The following is a 13225-nucleotide window of genomic DNA, read 5'->3' as shown; positions in this document are numbered from 1 at the left end:
ACTTTCCCTTGTTTTTAACCCAGCCTATCCCTCTTCCTGTGGCGTTCAGGGATCCTTCACTTCACCTTTCTCTGTAATCATAAACTCCAAAAACATCCTCATTAACAACAGAAAAGCAAAGAAGCTGGGACTCAGGGAGCAAAACCAAACCATGTGAGGGCCAGTAATGACTAAAGCTCTCCCTGATGCCACCGAAAGCAGGATTTGGAAAACTCTGCCCAGCTTTGCAAGATCTGTTGATCTTTTCAAGGCTGAGCCCAAGGAAACCCTAAAGCAGCTCGTGAATGGGGTTAGTGACAGCAACCCTTGTTCTTGTTCAGGTTTAGCAGCAGCAGCTAATGCAAAAGGAGCCAAGCTCTTGATGAAATGCAAACAGCTTTTGTTAAGGGAAAAAAGGCTTTATTCTTGAATTGTGGGCTGGGTTGTTATTTTTTATAATTAATTTACAAAGTCATAAATTGTTGGTGATTGCATAAAGGCTGTGTGTCATGTTGGAAATTCTGCTGACGGTGCTGTGTTGGGTCTGCACCAGGGATGTTGTGGGAGAAGGGATGGAGAGAAGGGTGCCAAAGCAAACATTCCACGTTTGATTTGGGATGGAACGGATTTTCTTTGAAATAACTTGCGCAACATCTTGTCCTGAGCATGCAGTACAACCAGTGACTGCTGCCAGTTGTCAAGCCAACAGGGAGACAGTCAGAAAATAGTCAGGAAACACCCATGAAACAGGCCAAGGACTAGGGCACTGTGGCGTGCATTGAGTTTCTTGTTGACAGGCAGGTGCTGAGCAGACACCCCACTTCTTCCCTGCTGCCAGGTGAAGGCTTCCTGGGCTGAAGGAAGGCATCTTGCAGGAGAGCTCAGGGCTCGTTGGCACATTGGAGAGATCTAATGGGTCACCTTCCCAAGCAGGGCAGCCCATCAAGGTGGAGCTCACATTTCTGGCTCCTGCCCATGCACAACTCCCTGGATATCTGCAGGGATAGTCTGACCCTCCCGCTGTCCTGCTGCTCACAGGGAGCTCCAGCAGACCCTCTGGTACTTGGGTGTTTCCTTGCTTCCTGGGAAACCCAGCTGCAGCTTTGGTCTCTCCACGGGTGTCATTCAGGGGACCTGTGAGATGCAGCATAGTGACAACCCTGAATTAAGTCAGTGGCCACGTTTTCATCTGCCACTGACATTGTTTAGTCCTCCAAAATGTGTTGTCATTGCAGAAGGTGTGAGTGCTGGATCATGGCACCCTAGTTAGCTCGGCATGCAGGAGGCCTCAGGTTACCTCTGACACATGATTTCTCCCTGGCATCGTTGGTTATTCCTATCGAGTCGCAGACAGTGCAGACATATGGGAAAGGAAGTCGTGAAAAGCAGCTTGGACTCCAACTCAAAACACCTTAAATTGGTGTGATTTCCCCAAAGGAGGAACTGCCTGCTCTTTCAAAAAAAAATTAAAGTCCTGCTCTTAAAAAGGGCTCTTCAGGACAGGATCAATACCACTGAGTTACTTTTTAAAGCAAAAGTCTTGGGCCAAACCATCCTCCACCCTGTATCTCTGCTGACAGAAAATTCTCTTTCTTAACTTCTTTATTTTTTTTTTCCCCTTTACCGTTTTCCTGCAAAGGCCTCTCAGCAGACGGTGGAGCCAAGCGCCAAGAGCACCTCTCCAGGTTCTCCATGCCTGACCTGAGCAAAGACTCGGGCATGAACGTCTCGGAGAAGATGAGCAACATGGGCACGCTGAACTCCTCCATGCAGTTCCGCAGCGCCGAGTCCGTGCGCAGCCTGCTGTCGGCGCAGCAGTACCAGGACATGGAGCCCACCCTGCACGACCTCGCCAGCCCCCTGGGCTACCAGGAGCGGCCGTCGCACGGGCGGATGCACCAGAGCTTCGACTACGGCAGCGGGGTGCCCGGGGCCAAGCTGGGCCCGCAGGAGATCCCCCGGCACACGCCCATGAGCGAGCGCACGCGCCGCAGAACCGTGCTCCGCGACGACGAGCGGCACTACCGCCCACACCGGCCCCGGCGCTCGCGGCGCTCCCGCTCCGACAACGCCCTGCACCTGGCCAGCGAGCAGTGCTACCGCCTCAAGGAGAGACCCTCGCTGCGAGCCAGGGACGACTACGACCCCTTCGTGCATCAGAGGAGCTGCAGGGAGACCATGGAGCAGGGTCCTTACAGGGATGTCTACGGCCACTGTCCCCGGACGGTGTCGGATCTCGCCTTGCAGAACCACTTGGGCGAGAGATGGGGGCCCTACTTTGCCGAGTACGACTGGTGCTCCACCTGCTCCTCCTCTTCGGAGTCCGACAACGAGGGCTATTTCCTCGGGGAGCCCATCCCGCAGCCTGCCCGCCTCCGGTACGTGACCAGCGAGGAGCTGCTGCACAAGTACGGCTCCTACAGCATGCCCAAGTCCTCCACGGTGGGGGCCAGGGGACAGTTGCACAGCCGGAAAAGACAGAAGAGCAAGAACTGTATCATATCCTAATGGCACCCTTGCCAGGCACCTTGGGAGAATGTAAATTAACTCACGATCTTGCACTGTTTTAGATCATGTAAGTGCTTTTATTGTAACAAAAAAAAGGCCTGAAGAGTACGGATTTGTTAAGGAGGTTGTAGACTGGCTTCTATAAATAGTCATAATCCTGGGCACAGTGAATATATTTTGCACATCTTACTTTGGAGATAAAAATTTTAAAAGTTCACTTTAGCCTGTAATATTTACCCAGTAGTTTCTCTTCCTTCTCCCAGATACTGCCACCCCCTTGAGCTCTGTTTGTCCGTATGTTTTGGTTGCCACTGTTGACTCTCAGCATCAGTTGTTTGCTGGTAGGTTTTGCTTTCCACCACATTTTTGTTTTCCATTAGCCATGTTGGTAGGTGATTTGTCTCTTGGACAGTTTGGGAGCCTAAGTTATTTCCATGATTGTTGTAAATGCGATGTAAATGAGAGTTTGGAGAAAATATTTTTGTATTTTGTAATATCAGAGGAATTTCTATATCTTAGGAATCACTGGGAAAATGCATGCACGTTCAGAATTGTTTTCAGTCAGAGCTAACCAAACAATACTTTGGACCCCCGTTTCCATTTCATCATCACTTAAGTTTATCAGTGAGAGTCTGAGTTTCATTGGTTTTGAGGGTTTTGGGGTTTTTTTTTGTTTTGTTTTAACCCTTTTTTTTCTGTTTATTTGTTTTGATCCTGGTCAATAAACTGAATGTTTTTTGATTCATTAAATCTTGACAAGCCTCAGTGGCATTTTGAAGCCTGTGATTTGCAGGTACACTCCATCAGTCAGATACAGGAACCCCTGACAGCTGCAAAAGGGCCTTTTTTTTAATTATTACTATTATTAAATAGGAAAGACCAGAACTACCAAATGTCTGCAACATTGTAAATTACCAAAGCTGGAGAAGGAATTTCACACCTCTGTAGAGAACGCTGAAGTTACTAAACATTGAACTATTATTTGGAGTAAATAAAGTGTAAATGGTGCAATTGTGTGATGTCAGCATGACGTTGTTTTGAATATAGACTTGTCTTATGGTGCTCTAGTCTCCTGGGTTAACTGCTGTTCATTACCAAGTGGAAGTCTCAGTATTGCCTCCTGCCTACGACATATGAGAACACCTGCAAACTGCTCCCCACGGGCCCCTCCTGCCTGGCAAGATGCCCTGGCCCCTCTGGGGCTGTTTGTGGCCAGGGTTTGTCCCCTGGGGGGCTCAGCCCAGCCCCTCGCCATGGCAGAGGGCCCCTGCATGGGGCTCAGCTGTGTTGTATTCTGGTGGATGTGAGTTTGTTCTCTGTGTGCTTTAATCCATTGGGGTTCTGCCATCCCAGCTGCAAGCCAAGGCCAGGTTGTCCCAGTGCTTCCCACAAAGAAGCAAGTTTGCAAAAAGGGGCTCTTGGCACCCAGAGCACCTGTGGGGGTTAAGCTAAGGCTGGGCTTTGAGCCACAGGAGGGCTGAGAGCTCAACCAGCTGCATTGCCCTGGCCCATGTGCTGCTGGCACCTCAGGGTGTCCCTGCACCGTGAGGCCAGCCCCTCCCTGCACCCTGGGAACGTGGATCCCACTGCAGGGATGGCACTGGCAGCCCTGGGCACACACAGGGACACCCCCATGCCTACTCAAAGCAGCAGATGCAGAAAAATCTAGAAGATGGATGTCTCCATACCACAGACTATTGCTAGGAATTTTTTTGTTGTTTGTAAAGGACAATGTGATAATTATTATTCCTTAAAAAAAAAGAAATGATACTTAAATATATTTAAAAAATGTTTTTTCCAGTTGGAATAAATGGAAATATTCATCCAATGGGAAGAGTCTTGTGTACATTTTTTGCTCTTAAGGAGTGTTGGTTAATCATGAGTAGAAAACTTGATTTTTACTGAGCTGGTCTTGAAATAAAAGCACAAAAACCAGCTCAGCTCGATCGTTGGCATGGTTTTGGTGGGCAGGGAAAGCTGGTGGAGGAGCTTCTCCTGCACACCACACACCTTCCCCAGGGTTGGTGACCTGGTGTTGTAACACCTGGACCCATTATTTGTTGTTAAAAAAGCCACATCATAGATTCATTAAGGTTGGGAAAAAACTCTAAAATCATTGAGCAAGAACAACCCAACACCACCATGTTCACAACTCAAAGATATTCCCAAGAGCCATATCCACACAGCTTTTGAAATCTTCACCTGATAAAAGCCAGCACAGCTCAGCTGTAATCCCTGCTGGGCCTCTGGCATACTGGGGGAGACTTATCAACCTAAAATGTATAAATATCAGCCTTTTCTTAGAAGTTCACAGATCTTTCCATGTTTTCCAAAACAAACCTGTTAAGCTGGATAGGGGTATTGCTTACAGCAGCAAATATGACACTGTAACTACAGGTTATTCTATAATTGGAATTTAATATGTACAGTTTAATTCATTGCCAGTGATTAAAAGCACAACAAATGTCTGTCAGCTCTGGTACAGCTGAGCTGCTCTTGTGCAGCAGGAGCTTGGGTAGCTCAGCAAATGGTAAAAAACAAATCCCAGCCTTTCCCCTTTCCCTGCTTGCTGCCTCTCCCCAGGGGCAACAGAACAAGTTTAGAGACTCCTTGCAGCAGAATTGCAGCATTCTGCACATGCAGTTTGGCTACTAAAATCCCAGGCACAGTGCCTCTGTTCACACAATGGTTTTGCTGCTGGAAGCAACTCTTCAAAATTTGGTTCTCACTGCAGAGCATCTCTGCATCCCTGCAATGCACTCCAGTTTTAATGCAGTGCTGGAGTTGGAACAGATGGGCAACAAACAGGGAGAAAAGAGTCTCTCAGATGATGTTCCCCTCTGATGGACCCTTCACCAGCACCACAGAAAAGTGGCAGATCACATTTTCTAGGAAAGTCAGAGTTGGTACAAATTTCAGCAATAAATGCAAATCCAGCTTCCAAACCCTTTTGATTTTTCATATGGGCTCCAGAAGTCCAATACACTTTGAGGCACGTGATTGAAAAAGAAAAAAGAAGTTGGGTTTTTTCTTTCTGCTTAGCCCAGTTGGAGTATGATTAACCATTTCTGACAAACCCACTGAGCTTGAGGGATGGAGCTACAAGTCTGTAAAATCTTGTTCCATTGCCATCTGGCCCTGCTGATTCCCCTCTCTGTGCCTGCTGCCCATGGAAGCGGGGCCCGTGTGCTGACGTTGCTTTTGCTTCTCCAGAGCTGCTGAAGGTGACACCACCTAAAGCTCAGGGTGAGTGTCAGTGGCTCCCAGTTCCCCTGGGGACACCTGCAGTGTCCCTGCTTTGGCCAAGCTGGAAGCTTTTTGCTGGGCTCCTCCAGACAGCTGTGCTGCCAGAGCCAGCCTGGCACACTGTCACTGTCACTTACAAAAATAATTAAATCTGCTTGCTGTGGTCTATTGCTACCACAAGTTTCTTCTGGAAAATATCTCTTTTTTGTTCCTTTTTTTTCTCCAGAAAGTCCTTGGCAAAACCCACCCAGTGGTACCATGGGATGGGCTGGTGTTAACCTCCATTGCAAAGCCCAGGTTTGCATCACATACTTGGCCATGACTGGTGTGATGGTGGGAGCACAGCATCCTTCACATCCATGTTCCCCAGCAGACATGGGGGGCTCCCTAAGGTCCCTGCAACACCTGAAACATCCCAGCATGACAACATGTTGGCCCAAAAACCACTAGAGCTGTGCAGGGAAGCTTCTAGCACACCTAAGGCTTGTTTTTCAGGAAGTCAAAGGCCACACAGCCTTGAACCTGGCAGATACAGCATAATGCGATGAGCAAAGCCTCTGCAGAAAGACCAGAAGTGTAAAGTTAGAAATATTCAGCAGCACCTTCTCTGGAAATTATCATCCACAGATAATCCCACATTTGCTAAAGGCCCAAGTGACTCTGGCATAGCCCAAAGCACTCTGGCTTTGAAAACCTAGTTGCTTATGAAGGAAGGGACAGCATTGCTGAGTGGAGGGTTAATAAATTACCTCAGTTTGGCAAAGACTGACTGCTCCTGAGAAACAGACACATGTTTACCCTCACAATTTAATAGCCCAAAAATCCATGCCTGTGCAATATAGGGCTGGCAGCACCCACCTGGCACTGCTGCTGTGCCCCCTCCCCAGCTCTCAGCTAGTCTGGGCTCCTGGGCTTTGAACTGCCCTGGTATCTGATGAACTTTGCTCTTTCAGGCTAAAAAAAAGCTCCCAGTTCCTTGCATTTACATACAATTGTGCTATTCTTGAAATCTAGGCTGTCCTCATTCTCCAAGATTATCTGCCACCTATTAGATGACCATCCTCTATGTCCAGAAAAGCTCATTAACTTAGAGCAATTCCAGAGGATTTTATTTTAAAGATTAGCCTTTTTTTTTTTTTTATGCAATACACTTTTAACCTAGATCCTCAAAAATCTATTTAGGAATTCAGATTCGGTTTCAGTACAAAGGGGAATCACTGGAGAGCTGGGGCCCCTTTCCAAAAGCATCCACAAGTTTGTCTGAATCTCTGAGGAAGGAAGAAAAATTTAAAAGTTCAAATGATTTGAATTTGGTGCCTCTGCCCATCAACAATGGACTCCAGTGTTGTGCTATGTGTTAAAGCATGAGGTTCATCTGCAGCCAGGCTGCATCCTCAGCAGGGAGGAGCAGAGGAAGCCAGGTCACAGGATTTACCACCTATGGGACACTGGTCCTTAGGTCAGGGACCAAAGGCAGCTCCACCTTTCTGCTTCTTCACTTCTTATTAAGCACTCAGCAAATTACCAGTTTCCTTGTTCTAGGCAAACCCAGTCAGTTGCTAGAGCATTCTCGGGAGAATTTTCCCCTTGTAAAAGCAAATATTTATATCTGCTGTGCTCTTAGAGGCTCTGGATATGATCAACTCTTAAGGCAAGATTTAGCTGAAAGAGATGATTTATTAAAATGGATAAACAAAGCCCTGTGAAGCAAGTTAATTCAGTCTAAATAAAGCATTAAGCTCTGAAGAGCACACATCAGATCACAGTATATATCTATATGTACATACATCCCATGTAATTCCTGCAGTCAAAGCTCAGCCCTCTGGACTGGGATCCCAAATCAACAGCCAGGAGAAAGCCAGCCCTGAGCCAGGCTGCATCAGGCAATGAACACATCAGCACATGCCCTGCTCTCTAACAAACCAGCCAGGCAATCACTGCCACCCCAAACACAGGGATGGATCCCTTCAGCTGCCAGCCCTGTGTGTGCCCTGTGCCTCAGTTTCCCCATCTCCAAACCTCCACCACAATCATGCTGTGAACAATAAGGAACTTTTAAAATCTGGGGTGAAGGAGGCTGGCAAAGGAGTTCTGATTTAAACCAGTGGCTCAGGGCTTGAGCCAGCTTTGTTGGCACTGCATGCCAGCAATTTCTATCAGAGTTGTTTCCTCCCTTAGATCTTTGCTGCTATAGAGCTTTAGCTCTATAAAACTTGGGGTTTTTTCTTCTTTTCTGTAAGTTGGGCCTTAATTGTCAATTATCTGCTCGTGAGAACGCTTTCATGGCTGATGCTGGAGCAGACTCAAGCCGTTTTTATTTTGGTACTTGGATTAATTAGCTTTATTGGAAGAGGGAGGCAGGGCAGGGATTCATTCTCGCTGCTCATCACATATTCATTATTTACATTTTTCAGTATCCCAAGTAACTTGGCACAGAAAACAAATAAATGAAGACTGAAACATACACAAAACATCTGGAGCTGCTGCAATTCTGTAATTATCACTGCTCATTCACAATGCACAGAATGCCTGTTGGAAAGGCCATTCAATGGAGATTTTTCCTGTCAGAGGCTTTCCTGTCAGAGGATGGAGCCCCTCCATCCTCCTGCCCCATCTGCCTGGCTTAGGTCTGACCTTGACTCCCCACCAAAAGCCAAAGCAGCAAAATTGCTCCTTGTTGGAAGCAGCAGCCTCTCGAGCTCCTGGCCCAGGACAGTAAACACAGCTGGGCACATTAGGGCTGCTGAATAATTTATGTGATGACTCTTCAAAATAGTAAATCCTGCTTCCTCAATCCACTCCATCCCTCATCACGTGCCTGCCGAGCAGTTTGTGATTATTTAGGAAGTTTTACTAAATTCATAGACTCCTGTAAGAAACAGTTTTAAAATGTTGAGTGAAACACTTGCATCTCACACTGCTCTCTATTCATGTGACCACACAAGAGCAAAGGGGAGCCAGGGAGAGTCACTGCAAAATCCTCGAGGCTTAGATGAAAATTTTCAATATTTTGGTCTAACAGATGCAATGCTGCCCTGTGCCCCCCCTGCAGCTCTACACTGCTCTCACCCACCACTGAGGAGTTAAAAACTTTATCCTTGGGTAACACATGGATGAAATGGCAATTTTTTTATATGCCAGGAAGGCCAGGCCTCGGCACAGCAGCATTTGAGCATGGGGAACCTCAATGAGACCTTGGTGATGTGGCCCCAGCCTGGGGTGGAGATGGCTCAGCTGGGAGCACTGGTGGGGTCTGCCTGCCTGAAGGGAAAGGAAAAAAAGGAAAGGGAAAGGAAAAAAGGGGAAGGGAAAGGCAGAAGGGAAAAATAAATGGGAAAGAGGAAAGCAGAAAGGCAAAGGAGAAGAGGAAATGAAAGGGGAAGGGGAGACGCTTTCTCCTTGCTGGACACACAGCAAGGCAGCCCCTGGGCAGGAGCATCAGAGCAGCCTCCTCTCCCAACACCTGGCCTTCCAGCAGTTCATTTTAGAATTCACAGAATTCTAACACAGAATTTAGAATTTAGAATGCTGGGAATAAGCGTGCCTGGCTTCACAACCTGGCCCAGTTGTGACAGTAGAGGGTTTTGCTCAGAGGAGGCAAATCTTTGCATATTTATGAAGATAATTGTTTACGGCAAAGATACAAAGAGGAGAAGTTGATTTGGGATGCACAGAGAACTGGAGCAAACAAGGCTGGCTCCCCACAGGGCTTCATGCAGCCCCAGAGATCCCTGCCTTTAATGCTCCTGGATTGTTAACAGCTGGGAGAGGGTGGGGAGAGCTTTTCTAGGGGGAAAAAGGCAAAAATCTCCCAGTTTCACTTTCATAATTTGGAGTTTCAAACCAATGTTTATGACAATGTCATAATTGCTGAGCATCCACTGGGCTCAGGGAATAAAATTCCTTTTATTCATCTCCAATGTCAGGATTTGCAAGTGCAAGAGATTTTCAAGAGCTTGTCTCAGTCCCTATTTGTATGCAAATCATGTTGTAACATTTCTTAGACTAAAAGACCTGATTTTTGCTGTCATCAGTCAAAGCATCTGTCAGCCTTGTCAGAAAAGAAAGACTTTGATTCTTTCAGGTCAAAACAACCCAAAATTATTGCTAGAATATTGCGATTGGTTTAAGACGTGAAGATTACAATGAAAATTGCTCAATCCTCATTTTTCCTTTCAGTGAAATTTAAATTTTGATTTTATTTCTAGGTGTAATGAAATTTTTTACCACAGGTGACAGTTTTAAGATCAGAGTTCAGTGCAATATTCCAGACCTCCATAATTGGGCAGGGAGCAGTACTGGATACAATCACATGTACAGGAGAAAACTGGGATGAGGAATGAAACAAGCTAGAGAATGGGCAAAAATAGTAGAAAATTGAGTAGGAGTTTGTGCCAAGGCTTGAAGGCAGCAAGTGAGGCTCCAAGATCAAACACTTCCAGAGATGCTGTAAGCACCAAGTGCTTGGGAATAGGGTTCTCTCCAGGAGGCAAACCCTCTGTCCAGAGAGGGAAATTTGCATTGTCCCTGTACATGTGGACCCCAGAAGGCTGAGGTTTTGCTCATTATAAAAACAAAAAAGGGCTGCTTCAGCTGACCACTGTGACCAGCCGAGCAAGCAGCCTCTGCCTGGCACTGAGCATCCACCTCCAGCACAGAAAACAGAGGCACAAGGCTCTCTCTCTCCTGCCCATACACACACAGACATCACAGCCTCCACCATTTACATGAGGAACTGTGAAGAAATAACATGTTATAATAACAGCATGGATATATCCCTCAAGCTCTGAACGATAAGGCAGTAATCATTTCACCAAAGTGAAGAAAGACTTCCCAGCACTCTTTCCTAAAGATAAGCATGTTCTGGGACCAGCATGATACCCTCTCCCCACCAGCATGCACGTTTTCCCAGAGCAGTGATGCTCCCAAAAGCCACTACATTAACCTATAGGCAGAACAGCCAGTTCCAAATCAGCTCCAGATGTGCTTCCATCTAGCAGCCCTGATAAACACCTTGCCTGTATTTTCATACTGTATTATTTATTCATGGAACCTTGGGATATGAGGGGCCTCAGGAGCAGTGGGAGGACACTACATACCCACAAAGTAATATTTCCCTCTCACTGATGCATTACCATCACTTTCTGAGCACAGGACTGTGCAAATGGATTGCCCACCAGCATCTTCCCAGGCCTCTGCCCACCTGCAGAGCACACACTTCTTATTCTTCTCACAACACAGCACAAGGCACAGGGGGCATTTTCTCAACTTAACCTTAACCTGATGGCTAATTTCCTCCCTCAGTCTGTGTGTATTTCAGAAGCTGAATTTCTGAGGTTTGTGGCTGGCTATCTATCTATCTATCTATCTATCTATCTATCTATCTATCTATCTATCTATCTATCTATCTATCTATCTATCTATCTATCTATCTATCTATCCATCCTATCAAATGCCACTTGCACCAGCAAGTTTGAACCTTGGCATGGGCAAGCACTTGAGCACGAATGTGAACAGCCACTCCTAGAATGGTTTGGGCTGTAAAGGACCTCAAAGATCTTCGAGTCCCACATCCCCTGCCAGGGAACACCTCCCACCAGAGGTCCACATGGCCCATCCCACCCACACACAGCAAGGATGAACTGACAGCTGCAATCATGGGATAATATTTTGGTGCCACAGAATTTTGCCTTTCTAAATTAAGCCCATGAAGTGAGTAGCTGGTATAAAGTACAGCTGGATGTGTGGTGGTGGTGATTATAAACTCCAATTTAAAATGGGAGGAAAAAAGCCCAACGGCTTTCCTTGACTTCCCCCACATTTTCAAGGTCAGTCACCCAGTCCTGAATACCAGGAGGGAAATGCAAACACCTCTCCAACTGTTTTTGGAAAACTGAAACATTTAATGCCAAGGCCATTTGGTCCTTGTCTCCAACTTTGAGCTAAAAATATACTGATTTCTAAAAGGCTCAGGTGAGAAAAGAAAAGAGCATTTAAAGTTCTTCGGAAAAAAAAAATAGAAAGAAAACGAGATACAAATTCCTGTGAGATTTTTACCTATTTCATGCCACAGCTTCAATCCCATAATTAGGTCTCCTGTCACTTCACTTGATGCTCTGTCCCATTTATCTGCAACTTTTTGACCCTGTTTTCATATCCAGTAATATTTTTTTTCCATTACCATTCTCAAAAGAAGAAAAAAAAAAGATTCTTGACCTTCATTCTGATGACTGAAATATGTAAGAACTGTTTTAACTTTCAAAGGAGGTGATAATTGTGTCAGGGCAGGATATTTATAAAGTAGGAGATATATAAATACATATATGCAGATATACAGAGACAGATAGATGATAGACAGACAGACAGATAGATAGGAGAGGGCAGTACTGGGTGCAAGTCTGATTTTTTTGGCAAAGCACAAATGCAGGCAGTGGCTGCAGTGAAAAGCTGGGGCACAGAGGGCAATGAAATCTCAGTCAGAATTTATTAACAGTGAAGGACCTTCGTGCCTGTGAAATGGTACATGCTTCCAGGCAAATCCAGGCAGTGAAATCATGTTCCCAAATGCCAGATCTCAGAATAGATGAGCCTGATGTCAACTGCATCACCCTTTTATCTGTTTATTAAGTGAAGACAGAATATCTGTTGCATAAAAGCAAGCCAAGCCACCTGCTGCCAAAGAGCCACCTTCCCTCTGCCACAGACAAATGTCTTCACAGCTAATTTATGCTCAGACTGTACTTCAAGTCACACTGCGCTTGCCAGATTTTGAAAGACCAGATTTCTCACTGCCACAACACAACCCCAAAAGGAGTTACCTCCTCCTCCTCTGGGTATGAACACCCAGTGACAGCCACAGCTCCCTTGGAGCAACTCCTGGCCCGGTCAGTGAGACCAACCAGAGAAAACCTGCAAAAGGCTGGACCCAGGATATTTGGGACAGAGATCTGGTGTAGCAAACCCCTCCTGTGGCCGATCTCCTTTTGCAAATGTACACCTCAAACATGTCTGCACTGCTCCCAACAGCTTCACCACTCTGGTGATGGGTCCTGCTCCAGCCACCAGCACCTGGCTTTGATCCCTCCCTGCAGCACAAGTGCCCAGGCTGAGGCTGCTGTTCCTCCCACCCCAGTGTCAGGTTGTGTGGCCATGTCCCCCAGGAGGGATGAGCCAGCAGCAGCAGGAGGACTTCACCTGGCTTACAATCAGTCCTGGCATCTCCATGGCAACTCCAGCAGATGCTGTATCCCTAATGGCTCCCAAGGAACCGCTGCTCTCTCACAAGCAGCAGTTGCAATCAACTTCTGTCTTGGTCATCTCCAAGGGAGCAAGAGGATAATGCAGAAAAAATTGTTAAGAGGCACTGAAAGCACTTTGAACAGTGTAATTGCCTCAACAATTCCTCTGGATTACAATTAATCTGCTCCTTAAAATGCACAATATTTCTTGTGTCTCTCAGCTTTTGTTCTGCTGCTCCTGCTCACTGCTGCCC

At 46.4% G+C, this 13225-nt stretch overlaps 1 protein-coding gene across 4 annotated transcripts in view; it reads left to right on the top strand.

Annotated features, from left to right (window-relative positions):
• Nucleotides 1–2683, top strand: part of PRICKLE2 (prickle planar cell polarity protein 2) — a 102166-nt gene extending 99483 nt beyond the window's left edge. For all 4 annotated transcript variants that reach the window (XM_030956567.1, XM_030956571.1, XM_030956570.1 and 1 more), the window contains one exon: nucleotides 1619–2683. In XM_030956567.1, the coding sequence (XP_030812427.1) occupies nucleotides 1619–2487 (869 nt within the window). In that variant the 3' untranslated portion in view covers nucleotides 2488–2683. The remainder of the gene's footprint in view (nucleotides 1–1618) is intronic.
• Nucleotides 2684–13225: the final 10542 nt, after the last annotated feature.

This window comes from Camarhynchus parvulus, chromosome 12 (genome assembly GCF_901933205.1).
Source record: "Camarhynchus parvulus chromosome 12, STF_HiC, whole genome shotgun sequence".
Taxonomy (NCBI): Eukaryota; Metazoa; Chordata; class Aves; order Passeriformes; family Thraupidae; genus Camarhynchus; species Camarhynchus parvulus.
Note: the sequence above shows the minus strand (reverse complement) of the source record. Positions and strands in the feature narration are given on the sequence as shown.